Source organism: Procambarus clarkii, chromosome 14, assembly GCF_040958095.1.
Source record: "Procambarus clarkii isolate CNS0578487 chromosome 14, FALCON_Pclarkii_2.0, whole genome shotgun sequence".
Lineage (NCBI taxonomy): Eukaryota > Metazoa > Arthropoda > Malacostraca > Decapoda > Cambaridae > Procambarus > Procambarus clarkii.
In genome coordinates this window covers 48,514,084-48,541,533 of record NC_091163.1, presented here as the reverse complement: position 1 = coordinate 48,541,533, position 27,450 = coordinate 48,514,084, and the positions used below count along the sequence as shown (strand labels likewise).

Below are 27,450 nucleotides of genomic sequence, written 5' to 3'. Positions count from 1 at the left end.
GAAACTGTTAAACAGTTACAAAACATAATTGCCATAACTATTACAATTAACATAATTATTAGTAGTGACAGTGTCAGACCACGAAGGAAGAATTGAAACAGGAATTTCCTTAAGAACATTCGTATTTAATAATACATCTTCAGAAGGGTGAGTTACATGTACATAGATTTGGACACATATAGGCAGGAGAGAGGTGAAGTGAAGTGAGGTACAATGATAAACGTATGACTGGGAATGGGTGGATGTAAATAGGGGGCTGCATCCTATGGGCCAATAGGCCCATACATTGATATTAATAAAATAGTGGATATTAACATGGTATTAGTGAGACAAATGTGTATCAATGATCCTACTAAAAATGCCCTTTAACTGATCAATCAAAAATGGATCTAAATTATACAAACCACTGCTAATGTTCAAGTTACATAATTTTGTAATCTGTATTAAAACAGATTCAGTTATGTTCCTATTGAAAGTGCTTTTACAATTCGTTAATGAAGAAGCCATCTCCCAATCAATTAGGTGGGAATTTTCTGACAAATGAACAAACAACGCATTAGACAATTGGCCATGTCTTACAGAGTATTTATGTTGTGACATTCTACATTTCAAATCTTAAGATGTTTGCCCAACATAGAACCTATTATAATCTTTACAAGGTATTTTATATATGATACAATTATCACTACGAGGACTGTTTCTAGCTAATAGTTTTCTAACTGTATTTTCGTAATTAAACAATACATGTATATCAAAAAGTTTCAAGGCCTTGACAATATTTTCAAACCCAGAAAAATATGGTAAACACAACACATTCTTTGGGGGAATTTTCTCACTGCATATATTATTATAATATGTACGACGTGCTTTGCTACGGCAAACTTCCAAAAAACTCAGTGGATAACAAAGCTTGAGACCAATAGAATCAATATTCTTAAACTCTTCATCAAAGAATTCTGGACTAACAACCCGAAGAGCTCTTGAGATACATAGAGGAAAAAATAGATTTTTTCACATTGTATCTGTCCTGAGAAATAATGAATAAGATAAATTATTCGTAGACTTCCTGTAAAAACTAAACTTTAGTGAACAATCTTCCCTATGAATAAGTATATCTAAGAATGGCAAACATTTACCAATTTCAGTCTCCATACTAAATTTTCTAGAGGTGACTTGATCATTAAGTTTAGCTACAAATTCGTCTGTGTTTACATCTGTAGGCCATATACACAAAATATCATCAACATATCTAAACCATGGAATGATTCCAGGGGTAATTATTGAAACAAATTTTTCATCATGAGTAAATTTTCGTGATTTAAACACATAATTATTAGTAGTGTTTAGCAGTAATATTATTTACAGACTAACAAGCACCGACCAATTTACAACTGTAGAGTAACACTATGGATAATGAAATAATATATATTATATTACATTGTTATATTCTGGTGTAAAATATATACATGGCAGCTTATCCACAGCTAAGTTTTGTTACTTAGCTTAGTGTTTGACCCCATGTGTGGGACCTGAGTGATAGTGAGGTGATGGTGATGTACAAGTGATGGTGATATACCAGTGATGGTGATATAGCAGTGATAGTGAGGTGATGGTGATATAGCAGATGATGGTGATATAGCAGGTGATGGTGATATAGCAGGTGATGGTGATATAGCAAGTGATAGTGAGGTGATGGTGATATAGCAAGTGATAGTGAAGTGATGGTGATATAGCAAGTGATGGTGATATATTAGTGATAGTGAGGTGATGGTGATATAGCAGCGATAGTGAGGTGATGGTGATATATTAGTGATAGTGAGGTGATGGTGATATAGCAGTGATAGTGAGGTGATGGTGATATAGCAGTGATAGTGAGGTGATGGTGATCTAGCAGTGATAGTGATATATTAGTGATAGTGAGGTGATGGTGATATATTAGTGATAGTGCAGTGATGGTGATATAGCAGTGATAGTGAGGTGGTGATATAGCAGTGATAGTGAGGTGATGGTGATATAGAAGTGATAGTGATATAACAGTGATAGTGAGGTGATGTGATATATCAGTGATAGTGATATAGCAGTGATAGTGTGATGTGGTGATATAGCAGTGATAGTGAGGTGAAGGAAATATAGCAGTGATGGTGCAGTAGTGGTGATGTAGCAATGATAGTGATATATTAGTGAAAGTAAGGAGGAAATATATCAGTGTGAGGTGATAAAGCAGTGAAAGTGAGATGATGTTGAAGCAGTGAAAGTGATAGTGAGCTGTTGGTGATATAACAGTGACAACAGCTGTCATATAGTGACACCAACAATCAGTTACTCAACATGGTCAGTACATTATCCCAGGTGTGGGACCTGAGGTGATGGTGATATAGATGTTATAGTGTGGTGATAGTGATATAGCAATGATAGGTGACAGTACTGTGAAAGAGCAAATGATGGTGATACAGCAGTGATAGTCACGTATGATAGTTAAACACCAAAGATAGTGAAGTTATGGTAATATAGTGATAAAGGTTGTACTTGAATTACATTGGCATCAAAACCCACAGTCCATAGTGATGCAGGAGTGATGGTGATGGGTTATGGTACAGTGAACTAGAGTGGCAGCACAACACCACAGTAGTGATGGTGATGGTACAGTGAACTAGAGTGGCAGCACAACACCACAGTAGTGATGGTGATGGTACAGGGAACCAGAGTGGCAGCACAACACCACAGTAGTGATGGTACAGTGAACTATAGTGGCAGCACAACACCACAGTAGTGATGGTACAGTGAACTAGAGTGGCAGAACAACACCACAGTAGTGATGGTGGTGGTACAGTGAACTAGAGTGGCAGCACAACACCACAGTAGTGATGGTGATGGTACAGTGAACTAGAGTGACAGCACAACACCATAGTAGTGATAGTGATGGTACAGTGAACTAGAATGGCAGCACAACACCATAGTAGTGATGGTGATGGTACAGTGAACTAGAGTGACAGCACAACACCATAGTAGTGATAGTGATGGTACAGTGAACTGGAGTGGCAGCACAACACCACAGTAGTGATGGTGATGGTACAGTGAACTAGAGGGACAGCACAACACCATAGTAGTGATAGTGATGGTACAGTGAACTAGAGTGGCAGCACAACACCACAGTAGTGATGGTACAGTGAACTATAGTGGCAGTACAACACCACAGTAGTAATAGTGATGGTACAGTGAACTAGAGTGGCAGCACAACACCATAGTAGTGATAGTGATGGTACAGTGAACTAGAGTGGCAGCACAACACTACAGCAGTGATGGTGATGGTACAGTGAACTATAGTGGTAGCACAACACCACAGCAGTGATGGTGATGGTACAGTGAACTAGAGTGGCAGCACAACACCACAGTGATGGTACAGTGAACTAGAGTGGCAGCACAACACCACAGTAGTGATGGTGGTGGTACAGTGAACTAAAGTGGCAGCACAACACCACAGTAGTGATGGTGGTGGTACAGTGAACTAGATTGGCAGCACAACACCACAGTAGTGATGGTGGTGGTACAGTGAACTAGAGTGGCAGCACAACACCACAGTAGTGATGGTACAGTGAACTAGAGTGGCAGCACAACACCACAGTAGTGGAGGTACAGTGAACTATAGTGGCAGCACAACACCACAGTAGTGATGGTACAGTGTACTAGAGTGGCAGCACAACACCACAGTAGTGATGGTACAGTGAACTAGAGTGGCAGCACAACACCACAGTAGTGATGGTACAGTGAACTATAGTGGCAGCACAACACCACAGTAGTGGTGGTGATGGTACAATGAACTATAGTGGCAGCACAACACCACAGTAGTGATGGTACAGTGAACTAAAGTGGCAGCACAACACCACAGTAGTGATGGTACAGTGAACTAGAGTGGCAGCACAACACCACAGTAGTGATGGTGGTGGTACAGTGAACTAGAGTGGCAGCACAACACCACAGTAGTGATGGTGATGGTACAGTGAACTAGAGTGGCAGCACAACACCACAGTAGTGATGGTGGTGGTACAGTGAACTAGAGTGGCAGCACAACACTACAGTAGTGATGGTACAGTGAACTAGAGTGGCAGCACAACACCACAGTAGTGGAGGTACAGTGAACTATAGCGGCAGCACAACACCACAGTAGTGATGGTACAGTGAACTAGAGTGGCAGCACAATACCACAGTAGTGATGGTACAGTGAACTAGAGTGGCAGCACAACACCACAGTAGTGATGGTGATGGTACAGTGAACTAGAGTGGCAGCACAATACCACAGTAGTGATGGTACAGTGAACTAGAGTGGCAGCACAACACCACAGTAGTGATGGTACAGTGAACTAGAGTGGCAGCACAACACCACAGTAGTGACGGTGATGGCACAGTGAACTAGAGTGGCAGCACAATACCACAGTAGTGATGGTACAGTGAACTAGAGTGGCAGCACAACACCACAGTAGTGATGGTACAGTGAACTATAGTGGCAGCACAACACCACAGTAGTGGTGGTGATGGTACAGTGAACTAGAGTGGCAGCACAACACCACAGTAGTGATGGTACAGTGAACTAGAGTGGCAGCACAACACCACAGTAGTGATGGTACAGTGAACTAGAGTGGCAGCACAACACCACAGTAGTGATGGTACAGTGAACTATAGTGGCAGCACAACACCTCAGTAGTGATGGTACAGTGAACTAGAGTGGCAGCACAACACCACAGTAGTGATGGTGGTGGTACAGTGAACTAGAGTGGCAGCACAACACCACAGTAGTGATGGTGATGGTACAGTGAACTAGAGTGACAGCACAACACCATAGTAGTGATAGTGATGGTACAGTGAACTAGAGTGACAGCACAACACCATAGTAGTGATAGTGATGGTACAGTGAACTGGAGTAGCAGCACAACACCACAGTAGTGATGGTGATGGTACAGTGAACTAGAGTGACAGCACAACACCATAGTAGTGATAGTGATGGTACAGTGAACTAGAGTGGCAGCACAACACCACAGCAGTGATGGTGATGGTACAGTGAACTAGAATGGCAGCACAACACCACAGTAGTGATGGTACAGTGAACTATACTGGCAGTACAACACCACAGTAGTAATAGTGATGGTACAGTGAACTAGAGTGGCAGCACAACACCATAGTAGTGATAGTGATGGTACAGTGAAATAGAGTGGCAGCACAACACCACAGCAGTGATGGTGATGGTACAGTGAACTATAGTGGTAGCACAACACCACAGGAGTGATGGTGATGGTACAGTGAACTAGAGTGGCAGCACAACACCACAGTAGTGATGGTACAGTGAACTAGAGTGGCAGCACAACACCACAGTAGTGATGGTGGTGGTACAGTGAACTAAAGTGGCAGCACAACACCACAGTAGTGATGGTGGTGGTACAGTGAACTAGACTGGCAGCACAACACCACAGTAGTGATGGTGGTGGTACAGTGAACTAGAGTGGCAGCACAACACCACAGTAGTGATGGTACAGCACAACACCACAGTAGTGATGGTGATGGTACAGTGAACTAGAGTGGCAGCACAACACCACAGTAGTGATGGTACAGTGAACTAGAGTGGCAGCAACCCACAACAGTAGTGATGGTGGTGGTACAGTGAACTAGAGTGGCAGCACATCACAGTAGTGATGGTACAGAGAACTAGAGTGGAAGCACAACACCACAGTAGTGGAGGTACAGTGAACTATAGTGGCAGCACAACACCATAGTAGTGATGGTACAGTGAACTAGAGTGGCAGCACAACACCACAGTAGTGATGGTACAGTGAACTAGAGTGGCAGCACAACACCACAGTAGTGATGGTACAGTGAACTATAGTGGCAGCACAACACCACAGTAGTGGTGGTGATGGTACAATGAACTAGAGTGGCAGCACAACACCACAGTAGTGATGGTACAGTGAACTAGACTGGCAGCACAACACCACAGTAGTGATGGTGGTGGTACAGTGAACTAGAGTGGCAGCAACCCACAACAGAAGTGATAATGGTGGTACAGTGAACTAGAGTGGCAGCACCTCACAGTAGTGATGGTACAGAGAACTAGAGTGGAAGCACAACACCACAGTAGTGGAGGTACAGTGAACTATAGTGGCAGCATAACACCACAGTAGTGATGGTACAGTGAACTAGAGTGGCAGCATAACACCACAGTAGTGATGGTACAGTGAACTAGAGTGGCAGCACAACACCACAGTAGTGATGGTACAGTGAACTATAGTGGCAGCACAACACCACAGTAGTGGTGGTGATGGTACAATGAACTAGAGTGGCAACACACCACAGTAGTGATGGTACAGTGAACTAGACTGGCAGCACAACACCACAGTAGTGATGGTGGTGGTACAGTGAACTAGAGTGGCAGCACAACACCACAGTAGTGATGGTGGTGGTACAGTGAACTAGAGTGGCAGCACAACACCACAGTAGTGATGGTGATGGTACAGTGAACTAGAGTGGCAGCACAACACCACAGTAGTGATGGTACAGTGAACTAGAGTGGCAGCACAACACCACAGTAGTGATGGTACAGTGAACTAGAGTGGCAGCACAACAGCACAGTAGTGGAGGTACAGTGAACTATAGTGGCAGCACAACACCACAGTAGTGATGGTACAGTGAACTAGAGTGGCAGCACAACACCACAGTAGTGATGGTACAGTGAACTAGAGTGGCAGCACAACACCACAGTAGTGGAGGTACAGTGAACTATAGTGGCAGCACAACACCACAGTAGTGATGGTACAGTGAACTAGAGTGGCAGCACAACACCACAGTAGTGATGGTGGTGGTACAGTGAACTAGAGTGGCAGCACAACACCACAGTAGTGATGGTACAGTGAACTAGAGTTGCAGCACAACACCACAGTAGTGATGGTACAGTGAACTAGAGTGGCAGCACAACACCACAGTAGTGATAGTGATAGTACAGTGAACTAGAGTGGCAGCACAACACCACAGTAGTGATGGTGGAGGTAGAGTGAACTAGAGTGGCAGCACAACACCACAGTAGTGGTGGTGATGGTACAGTGAACTAGAGTGACAGCACAACACCACAGTAGTGAAGGTACAGTGAACTAGAGTGGCAGCACAACACCACAGTAGTGATGGTGATGGTACAGTGAATTAGAGTGGCAGCACAACACCACAGTAGTGATAGTGATGGTACAGTGAACTAGAGTGGCAGCATAACACCACAGTAGTGATGGTGGTGGTACAGTGAACTAGAGTGGCAGCACAACACCACAGTAGTGATGGTACAGTGAACTAGATAGGCAGCACATCACCACAGTAGTGATGGTACAGTGAACTAGAGTGGCAGCACAACACCACAGTAGTGATGGTGATGGTACAGTGAACAAGAGTGGCAGCACAACACCACAGTAGTGATGGTGGTGGTACAGTGAACTAGAGTGGCAGCACAACACCACAGTAGTGATGGTGATGGTACAGTGAAATGGAGTGGCAGCACATCACAGTAGTGATGGTACAGTGAACTAGAGTGGCAGCACAACACCACAGTAGTGATGGTTGTGGTACAGTGAACTAGAGTGGCAGCATAACACCACAGTAGTGGTGGTACAGTGAACTAGAGTGGCAGCACAACAACACAGTAGTGATGGTGGGGGTACAGTGAACTAGAGTGGCAGCACAACACCACAGTAGTGATAATTGTGGTACAGTGAACTAGAGTGGCAGCACAACACCACAGTAGTGATGGTACAGTGAACTAGAGTGGCAGCACAACACCACAGTAGTGATGGTGATGGTACAGTGAACTAGAATGGCAGCACAACACTACAGTAGTGATGGTGGTGGTACAGTGAACTAGAGTGGCAGCACAACACCACATTAGTGATGGTGGTGGTACAGTGAACTAGAGTGGCAGCACAACACCATAGTAGTGATAGTGATGGTACAGTGAACTAGAGTGGCAGCACAACACCACAGCAGTGATGGTGATGGTACAGTGAACTATAGTGGCAGCACAACACCACAGCAGTGATGGTGATGGTACAGTGAACTAGAGTGGCAGCACAACACCACAGTAGTGATAGTGATAATACAGTGAACTAGAGTGGCAGCACAACACCACAGTAGTGATGGTGGTGGTACAGTGAACTAGAGTGGCAGCACAACACCACAGTAGTGATGGTGGTGGTACAGTGAACTAGAGTGGCAGCACAACACCACAGTAGTGATGGTGATGGTACAGTGAACTAGAGTGGCTGCACAACACCACAGTAGTGATGGTGGAGGTACAGTGAACTAGAGTGGCAGCACAACACCACAGTAGTGGTGGTGATGGTAGAGTGACAGCACAACACCACAGTAGTGGTGATGGTACAGTGAACTAGAGTGGCAGTACAACACCACAGTAGTGATGGTGATGGTACAGTGAACTAGAGTGGCAGCACAACACCACAGTAGTGATAGTGATGGTACAGTGAACTAGAGTGGCAGGACAACACCACAGTAGTGATAGTGGTGGTACAGTGAACTAGAGTGGCAGCACAACACCACAGTAGTGATGGTGATGGTACAGTGAACTAGAAAGGCAGCACAACACCACAGTAGTGATGGTACAGTGAACTAGAGTGGCAGCAACCCACCACAGTAGTGATGGTGTTGGTACAGTGAACTAGAGTGGCAGCACAACACCACAGTAGTGATGGTGATGGTACAGTGAACTAGAGTGACAGCACAACACCATAGTAGTGATAGTGATGGTACAGTGAACTAGAGTGACAGCACAACACCATAGTAGTCATAGTGATGGTACAGTGAACTGGAGTGGCAGCACAACACCACAGTAGTGATGGTGATGGTACAGTGAACTAGAGTGACAGCACAGCACCACAGTAGTGGTGATGGTACAGTGAACTAGAGTGGCAGTACAACACCACAGTAGTGATGGTGATGGTACAGTGAACTAGAGTGACAGCACAACACCATAGTAGTGATAGTGATGGTACAGTGAACTAGAGTGACAGCACAACACCATAGTAGTGATAGTGATGGTACAGTGAACTGGAGTGGCAGCACAACACCACAGTAGTGATGGTGATGGTACAGTGAACTAGAGTGACAGCACAACACCATAGTAGTGATAGTGATGGTACAGTGAACTAGAGTGGCAGCACAACACCACAGCAGTGATGGTGATGGTACAGTGAACTAGAATGGCAGCACAACACGACAGTAGTGATGGTACAGTGAACTATAGTGGCAGTACAACACCACAGTAGTAATAGTGATGGTACAGTGAACTAGAGTGGCAGCACAACACCATAGTAGTGATAGTGATGGTACTGTGAACTAGAGTGGCAGCACAACACCACAGCAGTGATGGTGATGGTACAGTGAACTATAGTGGTAGCACAACACCACAGCAGTGATGGTGATGGTACAGTGAACTAGAGTGGCAGCACAACACCACAGTAGTGATGGTACAGTGAACTAGAGTGGCAGCACATCACAGTAGTGATGGTACAGAGAACTAGAGTGGAAGCACAACACCACAGTAGTGGAGGTACAGTGAACTATAGTGGCAGCACAACACCACAGTAGTGATGGTACAGTGAACTAGAGTGGCAGCACAACACCACAGTAGTGATGGTACAGTGAACTAGAGTGGCAGCACAACACCACAGTAGTGATGGTGGTGGTACAGTGAACTAAAGTGGCAGCACAACACCACAGTAGTGATGGTGGTGGTACAGTGAACTAGACTGGCAGCACAACACCACAGTAGTGATGGTGGTGGTACAGTGAACTAGAGTGGCAGCACAACACCACAGTAGTGATGGTACAGCACAACACCACAGTAGTGATGGTGATGGTACAGTGAACTAGTGGCAGCACAACACCACAGTAGTGATGGTACAGTGAACTAGAGTGGCAGCACATCACAGTAGTGATGGTACAGAGAACTAGAGTGGAAGCACAACACCACAGTAGTGGAGGTACAGTGAACTATAGTGGCAGCACAACACCACAGTAGTGATGGTACAGTGAACTAGAGTGGCAGCACAACACCACAGTAGTGATGGTACAGTGAACTAGAGTGGCAGCACAACACCACACTAGTGATGGTACAGTGAACTATAGTGGCAGCACAACACCACAGTAGTGGTGGTGATGGTACAATGAACTAGAGTGGCAGCACAACACCACAGTAGTGATGGTACAGTGAACTAGACTGGCAGCACAACACCACAGTAGTGATGGTGGTGGTACAGTGAACTAGAGTGGCAGCACAATACCACAGTAGTGATGGTACAGTGAACTAGAGTGGCAGCACAACACCACAGTAGTGATGGTACAGTGAACTATAGTGGCAGCACAACACCACAGTAGTGGTGGTGATGGTACAGTGAACTAGAGTGGCAGCACAACACCACAGTAGTGATGGTGATGGTACAGTGAACAAGAGTGGCAGCACAACACCACAGTAGTGATGGTGGTGGTACAGTGAACTAGAGTGGCAGCACAACACCACAGTAGTGATGGTGATGGTACAGTGAAATGGAGTGGCAGCACATCATAGTAGTGATGGTACAGTGAACTAGAGTGGCAGCACAACACCACAGTAGTGATGGTGGTGGTACAGTGAACTAGAGTGGCATCACAACACCACAGTAATGATGGTACAGTGAACTGGAGTGGCAGCACAACACCACAGTAGTGATGGTGATGGTACAGTGAACTAGAGTGGCAGCACAACACTACAGTAGTGATGGTGGTGGTACAGTGAACTAGAGTGGCAGCACAACACCACAGTAGTGATGGTTGTGGTACAGTGAACTAGAGTGGCAGCATAACACCACAGTAGTGGTGGTACAGTGAACTAGAGTGGCAGCACAACAACACAGTAGTGATGGTGGGGGTACAGTGAACTAGAGTGGCAGCACAACACCACAGTAGTGATAATTGTGGTACAGTGAACTAGAGTGGCAGCACAACACCACAGTAGTGATGGTACAGTGAACTAGAGTGGCAGCACAACACCACAGTAGTGATGGTGATGGTACAGTGAACTAGAGTGGCAGCACAACACTACAGTAGTGATGGTGGTGGTACAGTGAACTAGAGTGGCAGCACAACACCACATTAGTGATGGTTATGGTACAGTGAACTAGAGTGGCAGCACAACACCATAGTAGTGATAGTGATGGTACAGTGAACTAGAGTGGCAGCACAACACCACAGCAGTGATGGTGATGGTACAGTGAACTAGAGTGGCAGCACAACACCACAGCAGTGATGGTGATGGTACAGTGAACTAGAGTGGCAGCACAACACCACAGTAGTGATAGTGATAATACAGTGAACTAGAGTGGCAGCACAACACCACAGTAGTGATGGTGGTGGTACAGTGAACTAGAGTGGCAGCACAACACCACAGTAGTGATGGTGGTGGTACAGTGAACTAGAGTGGCAGCACAACACCACAGTAGTGATGGTGATGGTACAGTGAACTAGAGTGGCTGCACAACACCACAGTAGTGATGGTGGAGGTACAGTGAACTAGAGTGGCAGCACAACACCACAGTAGTGGTGGTGATGGTAGAGTGACAGCACAACACCACAGTAGTGGTGATGGTACAGTGAACTAGAGTGGCAGTACAACACCACAGTAGTGATGGTGATGGTACAGTGAACTAGAGTGGCAGCACAACACCACAGTAGTGATAGTGATAGTACAGTGAACTAGAGTGGCAGGACAACACCACAGTAGTGATGGTGGTGGTACAGTGAACTAGAGTGGCAGCACAACACCACAGTAGTGATGGTGATGGTACAGTGAACTAGAAAGGCAGCACAACACCACAGTAGTGATGGTACAGTGAACTAGAGTGGCAGCAACCCACCACAGTAGTGATGGTGTTGGTACAGTGAACTAGAGTGGCAGCACAACACCACAGTAGTGATGGTGATGGTACAGTGAACTAGAGTGACAGCACAACACCATAGTAGTGATAGTGATGGTACAGTGAACTAGAGTGACAGCACAACACCATAGTAGTGATAGTGATGGTACAGTGAACTGGAGTGGCAGCACAACACCACAGTAGTGATGGTGATGGTAGAGTGAACTAGAGTGACAGCACAGCACCACAGTAGTGGTGATGGTACAGTGAACTAGAGTGGCAGTACAACACCACAGTAGTGATGGTGATGGTACAGTGAACTAGAGTGACAGCACAACACCATAGTAGTGATAGTGATGGTACAGTGAACTAGAGTGGCAGCACAACACCACAGCAGTGATGGTGATGGTACAGTGAACTAGAATGGCAGCACAACACGACAGTAGTGATGGTACAGTGAACTATAGTGGCAGTACAACACCACAGTAGTAATAGTGATGGTACAGTGAACTAGAGTGGCAGCACAACACCATAGTAGTGATAGTGATGGTACAGTGAACTAGAGTGGCAGCACAACACCACAGCAGTGATGGTGATGGTACAGTGAACTATAGTGGTAGCACAACACCACAGCAGTGATGGTGATGGTACAGTGAACTAGAGTGGCAGCACAACACCACAGTAGTGATGGTACAGTGAACTAGAGTGGCAGCACAACACCACAGTAGTGATGGTGGTGGTACAGTGAACTAAAGTGGCAGCACAACACCACAGTAGTGATGGTGGTGGTACAGTGAACTAGACTGGCAGCACAATACCACAGTAGTGATGGTGGTGGTACAGTGAACTAGAGTGGCAGCACAACACCACAGTAGTGATGGTACAGCACAACACCACAGTAGTAATGGTGATGGTACAGTGAACTAGTGGCAGCACAACACCACAGTAGTGATGGTACAGTGAACTAGAGTGGCAGCACATCACAGTAGTGATGGTACAGAGAACTAGAGTGGAAGCACAACACCACAGTAGTGGAGGTACAGTGAACTATAGTGGCAGCACAACACCACAGTAGTGATGGTACAGTGAACTAGAGTGGCAGCACAACACCACAGTAGTGATGGTACAGTGAACTAGAGTGGCAGCACAACACCACAGTAGTGATGGTACAGTGAACTATAGTGGCAGCACAACACCACAGTAGTGGTGGTGATGGTACAATGAACTAGAGTGGCAGCACAACACCACAGTAGTGATGGTACAGTGAACTAGACTGGCAGCACAACACCACAGTAGTGATGGTGGTGGTACAGTGAACTAGAGTGGCAGCACAACACCACAGCAGTGATGGTGATGGTACAGTGAACTATAGTGGTAGCACAACACCACAGCAGTGATGGTGATGGTACAGTGAACTAGAGTGGCAGCACAACACCACAGTGATGGTACAGTGAACTAGAGTGGCAGCACAACACCACAGTAGTGATGGTGGTGGTACAGTGAACTAAAGTGGCAGCACAACACCACAGAAGTGATGGTGGTGGTACAGTGAACTAGATTGGCAGCACAACACCACAGTAGTGATGGTGGTGGTACAGTGAACTAGAGTGGCAGCACAACACCACAGTAGTGATGGTACAGTGAACTAGAGTGGCAGCCAACACCACAGTAGTGGAGGTACAGTGAACTATAGTGGCAGCACAACACCACAGTAGTGATGGTACAGTGAACTAGAGTGGCAGCACAACACCACAGTAGTTATGGTACAGTGAACTAGAGTGGCAGCACAACACCACAGTAGTGATGGTACAGTGAACTATAGTGGCAGCACAACACCACAGTAGTGGTGGTGATGGTACAATGAACTAGAGTGGCAGCACAACACCACAGTAGTGATGGTACAGTGAACTAGAGTGGCAGCACAACACCACAGTAGTGATGGTACAGTGAACTAGAGTGGCAGCACAACACCACAGTAGTGATAGTGGTGGTACAGTGAACTAGAGTGGCAGCACAACACCACAGTAGTGATGGTGGTGGTACAGTGAACTAGAGTGGCAGCACAACACCACAGTAGTGATGGTGATGGTACAGTGAACTAGAGTGGCAGCACAATACCACAGTAGTGATGGTACAGTGAACTATAGTGGCAGCACAACACCACAGTAGTGGTGGTGATGGTACAGTGAACTAGAGTGGCAGCACAACACCACAGTAGTGATGGTACAGTGAACTAGAGTGGCAGCACAACACCACAGTAGTGATGGTACAGTGAACTAGAGTGGCAGCACAACACCACAGTAGTGATGGTACAGTGAACTATAGTGGCAGCACAACACCACAGTAGTGATGGTACAGTGAACTATAGTGGCAGCACAACACCTCAGTAGTGATGGTACAGTGAACTAGAGTGGCAGCACAACACCACAGTAGTGATGGTGGTGGTACAGTGAACTAGAGTGGCAGCACAACACCACAGTAGTGATGGTGATGGTACAGTGAAGTAGAGTGACAGCACAACACCATAGTAGTGATAATGATGGTACAGTGAACTAGAGTGACAGCACAACACCATAGTAGTGATAGTGATGGTACAGTGAATTGGAGTGGCAGCACAACACCACAGTAGTGATGGTGATGGTACAGTGAACTAGAGTGACAGCACAACACCATAGTAGTGAGTGATGGTACAGTGAACTAGAGTGGCAGCACAACACCACAGCAGTGATGGTGATGGTACAGTGAACTAGAATGGCAGCACAACACCACAGTAGTGATGGTACAGTGAGCTATAGTGGCAGTACAACACCACAGTAGTAATAGTGATGGTACAGTGAACTAGAGTGGCAGCACAACACCATAGTAGTGATAGTGATGGTACAGTGAAATAGAGTGGCAGCACAACACCACAGCAGTGATGGTGATGGTACAGTGAACTATAGTGGTAGCACAATACCACAGGAGTGATGGTGATGGTACAGTGAACTAGAGTGGCAGCACAACACCACAGTAGTGATGGTACAGTGAACTAGAGTGGCAGCACAACACCACAGTAGTGATGGTGGTGGTACAGTGAACTAAAGTGGCAGCACAACACCACAGTAGTGATGGTGGTGGTACAGTGAACTAGACTGGCAGCACAACACCACAGTAGTGATGGTGGTGGTACAGTGAACTAGAGTGGCAGCACAACACCACAGTAGTGATGGTACAGCACAACACCACAGTAGTGATGGTCATGGTACAGTGAACTAGAGTGGCAGCACAACACCACAGTAGTGATGGTACAGTGAACTAGAGTGGCAGCAACCCACAACAGTAGTGATGGTGGTGGTACAGTGAACTAGAGTGGCAGCACATCACAGTAGTGATGGTACAGAGAACTAGAGTGGAAGCACAACACCACAGTAGTGGAGGTACAGTGAACTATAGTGGCAGCACAACACCATAGTAGTGATGGTACAGTGAACTAGAGTGGCAGCACAACACCACAGTAGTGATGGTACAGGGAACTAGAGTGGCAGCACAACACCACAGTAGTGATGGTACAGTGAACTATAGTGGCAGCACAACACCAAAGTAGTGGTGGTGATGGTACAATGAACTAGAGTGGCAGCACAACACCACAGTAGTGATGGTACAGTGAACTAGACTGGCAGCACAACACCACAGTAGTGATGGTGGTGGTACAGTGAACTAGAGTGGCAGCAACCCACAACAGTAGTGATGGTGGTGGTACAGTGAACTAGAGTGGCAGCACATCACAGTAGTGATGGTACAGAGAACTAGAGTGGAAGCACAACACCACAGTAGTGGAGGTACAGTGAACGATAGTGGCAGCACAACACCACAGTAGTGATGGTACAGTGAACTAGAGTGGCAGCACAACACCACAGTAGTGATGGTACAGTGAACTAGAGTGGCAGCACAACACCACAGTAGTGATGGTACAGTGAACTATAGTGGCAGCACAACACCACAGTAGTGGTGGTGATGGTACAATGAACTAGAGTGGCAGCACAACACCACAGTAGTGATGGTACAGTGAACTAGACTGGCAGCACAACACCACAGTAGTGATGGTGGTGGTACAGTGAACTAGAGTGGCAGCACAACACCACAGTAGTAATGGTGGTGGTACAGTGAACTAGAGTGGCAGCACAACACCACAGTAGTGATGGTGATGGTACAGTGAACTAGAGTGGCAGCACAACACCACAGTAGTGATGGTGGTGGTACAGTGAACTAGAGTGGCAGCACAACACCACAGTAGTGATGGTGGTGGTACAGTGAACTAGAGTGGCAGCACAACACCACAGTAGTGATGGTGATGGTACAGTGAACAAGAGTGGCAGCACAACACCACAGTAGTGATGGTACAGTGAACTAGAGTGGCAGCACAACACCACAGTAGTGATGGTGGTGGTACAGTGAACTAGAGTGGAGCACAACACCACAGTAGTGATGGTACAGTGAACTAGAGTGGCAGCACAACACCACAGTAGTGACAGTGATAGTACAGTGAACTAGAGTGGCAGCACAACACCACAGTAGTGATGGTGGAGGTAGAGTGAACTAGAGTGGCAGCACAACACCACAGTAGTGGTGGTGATGGTACAGTGAACTAGAGTGACAGCACAACACCACAGTAGTGATGGTACAGTGAACTAGAGTGACAGCACAACACCACAGTAGTGATGGTACAGTGAACTAGAGTGGCAGCACAACACCACAGTAGTGATGGTGATGGTACAGTGAATTAGAGTGGCAGCACAACACCACAGTAGTGATAGTGATGGTACAGTGAACTAGAGTGGCAGCATAACACCACAGTAGTGATTGTGGTGGTACAGTGAACTAGAGTGGCAGCACAACACCACAGTAGTGATGGTACAGTGAACTAGAGTGGCAGCACAACACCACAATAGTGATGGTGATGGCACAGTGAACTAGAGTGGCAGCACAACACCACAGTAGTGATGGTGGAGGTACAGTGAACTAGAGTGGCAGCACAACACCACAGTAGTGATGGTGATGGTACAGTGAACTAGAGTGGCAGCACATCACAGTAGTGATGGTACAGTGAACTAGAGTGGCAGCACAACACCACAGTAGTGATGGTGGTGGTACAGTGAACTAGAGTGGCATCACAACACCACAGTAATGATGGTACAGTGAACTAGAGTGGCAGCACAACACCACAGTAGTGATGGTGATGGTACAGTGAACTAGAGTGGCAGCACAACACTACAGTAGTGATGGTGGTGGTACAGTGAACTAGAGTGGCAGCACAACACCACAGTAGTGATGGTAGTGGTACAGTGAACTAGAGTGGCAGCACAACACCACAGTAGTGGTGGTACAGTGAACTAGAGTGGCAGCACAACACCACAGTAGTGATGGTGGGGGTTCAGTGAACTAGAGTGGCAGCACAACACCACAGTAGTGATAATTGTGGTACAGTGAACTAGAGTGGCAGCACAACACCACAGTAGTGATGGTACAGTGAACTAGAGTGGCAGCACAACACCACAGTAGTGATGGTGATGGTACAGTGAACTAGAGTGGCAGCACAACACCACAGTAGTGATGGTACAGTGAACTAGAGTGGCAGCACAACACCACAGTAGTGGAGGTACAGTGAACTATAGTGGCAGCACAACACCACAGTAGTGATGGTACAGTGAACTAAAGTGGCAGCACAACACCACAGTAGTGATGGTACAGTGAACTAGAGTTGCAGCACAACACCACAGTAGTGATGGTACAGTGAACTAGAGTGGCAGCACAACACCACAGTAGTGATAGTGATAGTACAGTGAACTAGAGTGGCAGCACAACACCACAGTAGTGATGGTGGAGGTACAGTGAACTAGAGTGGCAGCACAACACCACAGTAGTGGTGGTGATGGTACAGTGAACTAGAGTGACAGCACAACACCACAGTAGTGATGGTACAGTGAACTAGAGTGGCAGCACAACACCACAGTAGTGATGGTGATGGTACAGTGAATTAGAGTGGCAGCACAACACCACAGTAGTGATAGTGATGGTACAGTGAACTAGAGTGGCAGCATAACACCACAGTAGTGATGGTACAGTGAACTAGAGTGGCAGCACAACACCGCAGTAGTGATGGTTCAGTGAACTAGAGTGGCAGCACAACACCACAGTAGTGATGGTACAGTGAACTAGATAGGCAGCACATCACCACAGTAGTGATGGTACAGTGAACTAGAGTGGCAGCACAACACCACAGTAGTGATGGTGATGGTACAGTGAACTAGAGTGGCAGCACAACACCACAGTAGTGATGGTGGTGGTACAGTGAACTAGAGTGGCAGCACAACACCACAGTAGTGATGGTGATGGTACAGTGAACTAGAGTGGCAGCACATCACAGTAGTGATGGTACAGTGAACTAGAGTGGCAGCACAACACCACAGTAGTGATGGTGGTGGTACAGTGAACTAGAGTGGCAGCACAACACCACAGTAGTGGTGGTACAGTGAACTAGAGTGGCAGCACAACACCACAGTAGTGATGGTGGGGGGTACAGTGAACTAGAGTGGCAGCACAACACCACAGTAGTGATAATTGTGGTACAGTGAACTAGAGTGGCAGCACAACACCACAGTAGTGATGGTACAGTGAACTAGAGTGGCAGCACAACACCACAGTAGTGATGGTGATGGTACAGTGAACTAGAGTGGCAGCACAACACTACAGTAGTGATGGTGGTGGTACAGTGAACTAGAGTGGCAGCACAACACCATAGTAGTGATAGTGATGGTACAGTGAACTAGAGTGGCAGCACAACACCACAGCAGTGATGGTGATGGTACAGTGAACTATAGTGGCAGCACAACACCACAGCAGTGATGGTGATGGTACAGTGAACTAGAGTGGCAGCACAACACCACAGTAGTGATAGTGATAGTACAGTGAACTAGAGTGGCAGCACAACACCACAGTAGTGATGGTGGTGGTACAGTGAACTAAAGTGGCAGCACAACACCACAGTAGTGATGGTGGTGGTACAGTGAACTAGACTGGCAGCACAACACCACAGTAGTGATGGTGGTGGTACAGTGAACTAGAGTGGCAGCACAACACCACAGTAGTGATGGTACAGCACAACACCACAGTAGTGATGGTGATGGTACAGTGAACTAGAGTGGCAGCACAACACCACAGTAGTGATGGTACAGTGAACTAGAGTGGCAGCAACCCACAACAGTAGTGATGGTGGTGGTACAGTGAACTAGAGTGGCAGTACATCACAGTAGTGATGGTACAGAGAACTAGAGTGGAAGCACAACACCACAGTAGTGGAGGTGCAGTGAACTATAGTGGCAGCACAACACCATAGTAGTGATGGTACAGTGAACTAGAGTGGCAGCACAACACCACAGTAGTGATGGTACAGGGAACTAGAGTGGCAGCACAACACCACAGTAGTGATGGTACAGTGAACTATAGTGGCAGCACAACACTACAGTAGTGGTGGTGATGGTACAATGAACTAGAGTGGCAGCACAACACCACAGTAGTGATGGTACAGTGAACTAGACTGGCAGCACAACACCACAGTAGTGATGGTGGTGGTACAGTGAACTAGAGTGGCAGCACAACACCACAGTAGTGATGGTGGTGGTACAGTGAACTAGAGTGGCAGCACAACACCACAGTAGTGATGGTGATGGTACAGTGAACTAGAGTGGCAGCACAACACCACAGTAGTGATGGTGGTGGTACAGTGAACTAGAGTGGCAGCACAACACCACAGTAGTGATGGTGGTGGTACAGTGAACTAGAGTGGCAGCACAACACCACAGTAGTGATGGTGATGGTACAGTGAACTAGAGTGGCAGCACAACACCACAGTAGTGATGGTACAGTGAACTAGAGTGGCAGCACAACACCACAGTAGTGATGGTACAGTGAACTAGAGTGGCAGCACAACACCACAGTAGTGATGGTGGTGGTACAGTGAACTAGAGTGGAGCACAACACCACAGTAGTGATGGTACAGTGAACTAGAGTGGCAGCACAACACCACAGTAGTGACAGTGATAGTACAGTGAACTAGAGTGGCAGCACAACACCACAGTAGTGATGGTGGAGGTAGAGTGAACTAGAGTGGCAGCACAACACCACAGTAGTGGTGGTGATGGTACAGTGAACTAGAGTGACAGCACAACGCCACAGTAGTGATGGTACAGTGAACTAGAGTGACAGCACAACACCACAGTAGTGATGGTACAGTGAACTAGAGTGGCAGCACAACACCACAGTAGTGATGGTGATGGTACAGTGAACTAGAGTGGCAGCACATCACAGTAGTGATGGTACAGTGAACTAGAGTGGCAGCACAACACCACAGTAGTGATAGTGATGGTACAATGAACTAGAGTGGCAGCACAACACCACAGTAGTGATGGTACAGTGAACTAGACTGGCAGCACAACACCACAGTAGTGATGGTGGTGGTACAGTGAACTAGAGTGGCAGCACAACACCACAGTAGTGATGGTGATGGTACAGTGAACTAGAGTGGCAGCACAACACCACAGTAGTGATGGTGGTGGTACAGTGAACTAGAGTGGCAGCACAACACCACAGTAGTGATGGTGGTGGTACAGTGAACTAGAGTGGCAGCACAACACCACAGTAGTGATGGTGATGGTACAGTGAACTAGAGTGGCAGCACAACACCACAGTAGTGATGGTGGTGGTACAGTGAACTAGAGTGGCAGCACAACACCACAGTAGTGATGGTGGTGGTACAGTGAACTAGAGTGGAGCACAACACCACAGTAGTGATGGTACAGTGAACTAGAGTGGAGCACAACACCACAGTAGTGATGGTACAGTGAACTAGAGTGGCAGCACAACACCACAGTAGTGACAGTGATAGTACAGTGAACTAGAGTGGCAGCACAACACCACAGTAGTGATGGTGGAGGTAGAGTGAACTAGAGTGGCAGCACAACACCACAGTAGTGGTGGTGATGGTACAGTGAACTAGAGTGACAGCACAACGCCACAGTAGTGATGGTACAGTGAACTAGAGTGACAGCACAACACCACAGTAGTGATGGTACAGTGAACTAGAGTGGCAGCACAACACCACAGTAGTGATGGTGATGGTACAGTGAACTAGAGTGGCAGCACATCACAGTAGTGATGGTACAGTGAACTAGAGTGGCAGCACAACACCACAGTAGTGATAGTGATGGTACAGTGAACTTGAGTGGCAGCATAACACCACAGTAGTGATGGTGGTGGTACAGTGAACTAGAGTGGCAGCACAACACCACAGTAGTGATGGTACAGTGAACTAGAGTGGCAGCACAACACCACAATAGTGATGGTGATGGCACAGTGAACTAGAGTGGCAGCACAACACCACAGTAGTGATGGTGGAGGTACAGTGAACTAGAGTGGCAGCACAACACCACAGTAGTGATGGTGATGGTACAGTGAACTAGAGTGGCAGCACATCACAGTAGTGATGGTACAGTGAACTAGAGTGGCAGCACAACACCACAGTAGTGATGGTGGTGGTACAATGAACTAGAGTGGCATCACAACACCACAGTAATGATGGTACAGTGAACTAGAGTGGCAGCACAACACCACAGTAGTGATGGTGATGGTACAGTGAACTAGAGTGGCAGCACAACACCACAGTAATGATGGTACAGTGAACTAGAGTGGCAGCACAACACTACAGTAGTGATGGTGGTGGTACAGTGAACTAGAGTGGCAGCACAACACCACAGTAGTGATGGTAGTGGTACAGTGAACTAGAGTGGCAGCACAACACCACAGTAGTGGTGGTACAGTGAACTAGAGTGGCAGCACAACACCACAGTAGTGATGGTGGGGGTACAGTGAACTAGAGTGGCAGCACAAAACCACAGTAGTGATAATTGTGGTACAGTGAACTAGAGTGGCAGCACAACACCACAGTAGTGATGGTACAGTGAACTAGAGTGGCAGCACAACACCACAGTAGTGATGGTGATGGTACAGTGAACTAGAGTGGCAGCACAACACTACAGTAGTGATGGTGGTGGTACAGTGAACTAGAAAGGCAGCACAACACCACATTAGTGATGGTGGTGGTACAGTGAACTAGAGTGGCAGCACAACACCATAGTAGTGATAGTGATGGTACAGTGAACTAGAGTGGCAGCACAACACCACAGCAGTGATGGTGATGGTACAGTGAACTATAGTGGCAGCACAACACCACAGCAGTGATGGTGATGGTACAGTGAACTATAGTGGTAGCACAACACCAGAGCAGTGATGGTGATGGTACAGTGAACTAGAGTGGCAGCACAACACCACAGTAGTGATAGTGATAGTACAGTGAACTAGAGTGGCAGCACAACACCACAGTAGTGATGGTGGTGGTACAGTGAACTAGAGTGGCAGCACAACACCACAGTAGTGATGGTGGTGGTACAGTGAACTAGAGTGGCAGCACAACACCACAGTAGTGATGGTGATGATACAGTGAACTAGAGTGGCTGCACAACACCACAGTAGTGATGGTGGTGGTATAGTGAACTAGAGTGGCAGCACAACACCACAGTAGGGATGGTGGTGGCACAGTGAACTAGAGTGGCAGCACAACACCACAGTAGGGATGGTGGTGGCACAGTGAACTAGAGTGGCAGCACAACACCACAGTAGTGATAGTGATGGTACAGTGAACTAGAGTGGCAGCACAACACCACAGTAGTGATGGTGATGGTACAGTGAACTAGAGTGGCAGCACAACACCACAGTAGTGATGGTGGAGGTACAGTGAACTAGAGTGGCAGGACAACACCACAGTAGTGGTGGTGATGGTACAGTGAACTAGAGTGACAGCACAACACCACAGTAGTGGTGATGGTTCAGTGAACTAGAGTGGCAGTACAACACCACAGTAGTGATGGTGATGGTACAGTGAACTAGAGTGGCAGCACAACACCACAGTAGTGATAGTGATGGTACAGTGAACTAGAGTGGCAGGACAACACCACAGTAGTGATGGTGATGGTACAGTGAACTAGAAAGGCAGCACAACACCACAGTAGTGATGGTACAGTGAACTAGAGTGGCAGCAACCCACCACAGTAGTGATGGTGGTGGTACAGTGAACTAGAGTGGCAGCACAACACCACAGTAGTGATGGTACAGTGAACTAGAGTGACAGCACAACACCATAGTAGTGATAGTGATGGTACAGTGAACTAGAGTGACAGCACAACACCATAGTAGTGATAGTGATGGTACAGTGAACTGGAGTGGCAGCACAACACCACAGTAGTGATGGTGATGGTACAGTGAACTAGAGTGAAAGCACAGCACCACAGTAGTGGTGATGGTACAGTGATCTAGAGTGGCAGTACAACACCACAGTAGTGATTGTGATGGTACAGTGAACTAGAGTGGCAGCACAACACCACAGTAGTGGTGGTACAGTGAACTAGAGTGGCAGCACAACACCACAGTAGTGGTGGTACAGTGATCTAGTGTGGCAGCACAACACCACAGTAGTGATGGTGGTGGTACAGTGAACTATAGTGGCAGCACAACACCACAGTAGTGATGGTACAGTGAACTAGAGTGGCAGCACAACACCACAGTCCACCACAGTCACCTCCGTAATGTCACTGTGGTTGACTGCTGCCCTCACCACATCCAGGCCGCTCACCACATCACCGAAGACACCTGGCCACTGTTGACCAGCCTGGAGGTCCCTGGTGATGATGACGAACTGGGCACTCCTGAGACCCTCCCCCAGCGGCCAGCACCCGGACCTCACAGCTCCTGCCTGGCCTGACTGCCGGTACTGCCCCTGGAGGTCAGGCAACAGTGGGGCTCCTCCCTTACCATCATTACTCTCGTAGTCTCCGCCCACCACATGCTCCCCCGGGTGACCCTTGTACACCACCCCCAACAGTTTAGTGTTGCGGTAGGTGTGGCCCCGCTGGCCCGTACACAACAACACAAACTGTCTGGCCAGCGGAGTGTCAGGGGTCAGCCGGATGGTGACCCGCCCTCTTGTTGACCCCGCCCACCCGAGGTCAAGGAACGCCAGGGTGCAGGAGGGGTCCAGCACGCCCACAACATCACTCTCCTGCACAAGATGATATAAATCATGCTGGTAACTGTATAACAAAATGTTATCATATTAGTTATCACAACTCAGTAAGTCAGTAATGTTAGTAAGACTAGTGGGTGTAATAAAGTAACCTGGATGGTGTGGGCGTGGGCGGGCGTGGGCTGACGCAGGAGTGGGTGGAGGTACAGCTGTCCGTCTTGTAGAGTTATCCTGGCGGAGCGGCGGCCATCTTGGTCTTCCTGGACGGCCACCACCCGGCCAGCCTCCACCAGCCTCTTGACGGCCACCACCCGGCCAGCCTCCACCAGGCTCTTGACGGCCACCACCCGGCCAGCCTCCACCAGGCTCTTGACGGCCACCACCCGGCCAGCCTCCACCAGGCTCCTGACGGGCTCCCTCATCCTGCGGAGGTCCTCAACCTGTGGACAGTGTCAGCCCCATTATCACCTGCGGACAGTGTCAGCCCCATTATCACCTGCGGACAGTGTCAGCCCCATTATCACCTGTGGTCAGTGTCAGCCCCATTATCACCTGCGGAGTGTCAGCCCCATTATCACCTGTGGTCAGTGTCAGCCCCATTATCACCTGTGGACAGTGTCAGCCCCATTATCACCTGTGGTCAGTGTCAGTCCCATTATCACCTGCAGACAGTGTCAGCCCCATTATCACCTGTGGTCAGTGTCAGCCCCATTATCACCTGTGGACAGTGTCAGCCCCATTATCACCTGTGGTCAGTGTCAGCCCCATTATCACCTGTGGTCAGTGTCAGCCCCATTGTTACCTGTGATCAATGTGAACTCCATTATCACCTGTGGTCAGTGTCAGCCCCATTATCACCTTTGGTCAGAGTCAGCCCCATTGTCACCTGGGGACAGTGTCAGCCCCATTATCACCTGTAGACAGTTTCAGCACCATTATCACCTGTGGACAGTGTCAGCCCCATTATCACCTGTGGTCAGTGTCAGCACCATTATCACCTGTGGAGTGTCAGCACCATTATCACCTGTGGACAGTGTCAGCCCCATTATCACCTGTGGTCAGTGTCAGGCCCATTATCACCTGTGGACACTGTCAGCACCATTATCACCTGTGGTCAGTGTCAGCCCCATTATCATCTGTGAACAGTGTCAGCCCCATTATTACCTGTGATCAATGTGAACTCCATTATCACCTGTGGACACTGTCAGCACCATTATCACCTGTGGTCAGTGTCAACCCCATTATCATCTGTGGACAGTGTCAGCCCCATTATTACCTGTGATCAATGTGAACTCCATTATCACCTGTGGACAGTGTCAGCCCCATTATCACCTGTGGACAGTGTCAGCCCCATTATCACCCGTGGACAGTGTCAGCTCCATTATCACCTGTGGTCAGTGTCAGCCCCATTATCACCTGTGGTCAGTGTCAACCCCATTAACACCTGTGGACAGTGCCAGCCCCATTATCACCTGTGGACAGTGTCAGCCCCATTATCACCTGTGGAAAGAGTCAGCACCATTATCACCTGTGGACAGTGTCAGCCCCATTATCACCTGTGGTCAGAGTCAGCCCCATTATCACCTGTGGACAGTGTCAGCTCCATTATCACCTGTGGTCAGTGTCAGCACCATTATCACCTGTGATCAGTGTCAGCACCATTATCACATGTGCACAGTGCCAGCCCCATTATCACCTGTGGACAGTGTCAGCCCCATTATCACATGTGCACAATGTCAGCACCATTATCATCTGAGGACAGTGTCAGCCCCATTATCACCTGTGGACAGTGTCAGCACCATTATCACCTGTGGACAATGTCAGCCCTATTATCATCTGTGGACAGTGTCAGCACCATTATCACCTGTGGACAGTGTCAGCCCCATTATCACCTGTGGACAGAGACAGCCCCATTATCACCTGTGGACAGTGTCAGCTCCATTATCACCTGTGGTCAGTGTCAGCACCATTATCACCTGTGATCAGTGTCAGCACCATTATCACATGTGCACAGTGCCAGCCCCATTATCACCTGTGGACAGTGTCAGCCCCATTATCACCTGTGGACAGTGTCAGCACCATTATCATCTGTGGACAGTGTCAGCCCCATTATCACCTGTGGACAGTGTCAGCACCATTATCACCTGTGGACAATGTCAGCCCTATTATCATCTGTGGACAGTGTCCGCTCAATTATCACCTGTGGACAGTGTCAGCCCCATTATCACCTGTGGACAGTGTCAGCACCATTTATCACCTGTGGACAGTGTCAGCACCATTATCACCTGTGGACAATGTCAGCCCCATTATCACATGTGCACAATGTCAGCACCATTATCACCTGTGGACAGTGTCAGCACCATTATCACCTGTGGACAGTGTCAGCCCCATTATCATCTGTGGACAGTGTCAGCTCAATTATCACCTGTGGACAGTGTCAGCCCTGTTATCAGATGTGGACAGTGTCAGCCCCATTATCACCTGTGGACAGTGTCAATCCCATTATCACCTGTGGACAGTGTCAGCCCCATTATCACCTGTGGACAGTGTCAGCCCCATTATCAGCTGTGGTCAGTGTCAGCCCCATTATCACCTGTGGACAGTGTCAGTCCCATTATCACCTGTGGACAGTGTCAGCCCCATTATCACCTGTGGTGAGTGTCAACTCCACTATCACCTGTGGTCAGTGTCAGCCCCATTATCACCTGTGGACAGTGTCAGCCCCATTATCACCTGTGGACAGTGTCAGCTCCATTATAACATGTGTAAATTGTCAGCTCCATTATAAACCAGTGGTCTGTCTCAGTCCCATTATCACCTGTGGACAGTGTCATTCCCATTATCACCTGTGGTCAGTGTCAGCTCCATTATCACCTGTGGTCAGTGTCAGCCCCATTATCACCTGTGGACAGTGTCAGCTCCATTATCACCTGTGGACAGTGTCAGCCCCATTATCACCTGTGGACAGTGTCAGCACCATTATCACCTGTGGTCAGTGTCAGCCCCATTATCACCTGTGGACAGTGTCAGCCCCATTATCAGCTGTGGTCAGTGTCAGCCCCATTATCAGCTGTGGTCAGTGTCAGCCCCATTATCACATGTGGACAGTGTCAGGCCCATTATCACCTGTTGTCAGTGTAACCCCCATTATAACCTGTGGTCAGTGTCAGCCCCATTATCACATATGGACAGTGTCTGCACCATTATCACCTGTGGACAGTGTCAGCACCATTATCACCTGTGGACAGTGTCAGCACCATTATCACCTGTGGACAGTGTCAGCCCCATTATCACCTGTGGACAGTGTCAGCACCATTATCACCTGTGGTCAGTGTCAGCCCCATTATCACATGTGGACAGTGTCAGGCCCATTATCACCTGTTGTCAGTGTAACCCCCATTATAACCTGTGGTC

General features: G+C 47.8%; 1 protein-coding gene across 1 annotated transcript; it reads right to left on the bottom strand.

The window, feature by feature from the left end:
- Positions 1–104: 104 nt before the first annotated feature.
- Positions 105–27,450, bottom strand: LOC138364639 (peptidyl-prolyl cis-trans isomerase-like). The gene is made up of 2 exons (XM_069324608.1): positions 24,189–27,450; positions 105–24,072 (listed from the first exon to the last, which is right to left on the bottom strand). Exons 1-2 carry the CDS (start codon positions 24,456–24,458, stop codon positions 23,554–23,556), a joined length of 789 nt encoding a protein of 262 aa, XP_069180709.1. The 5' UTR covers positions 24,459–27,450; the 3' UTR covers positions 105–23,553.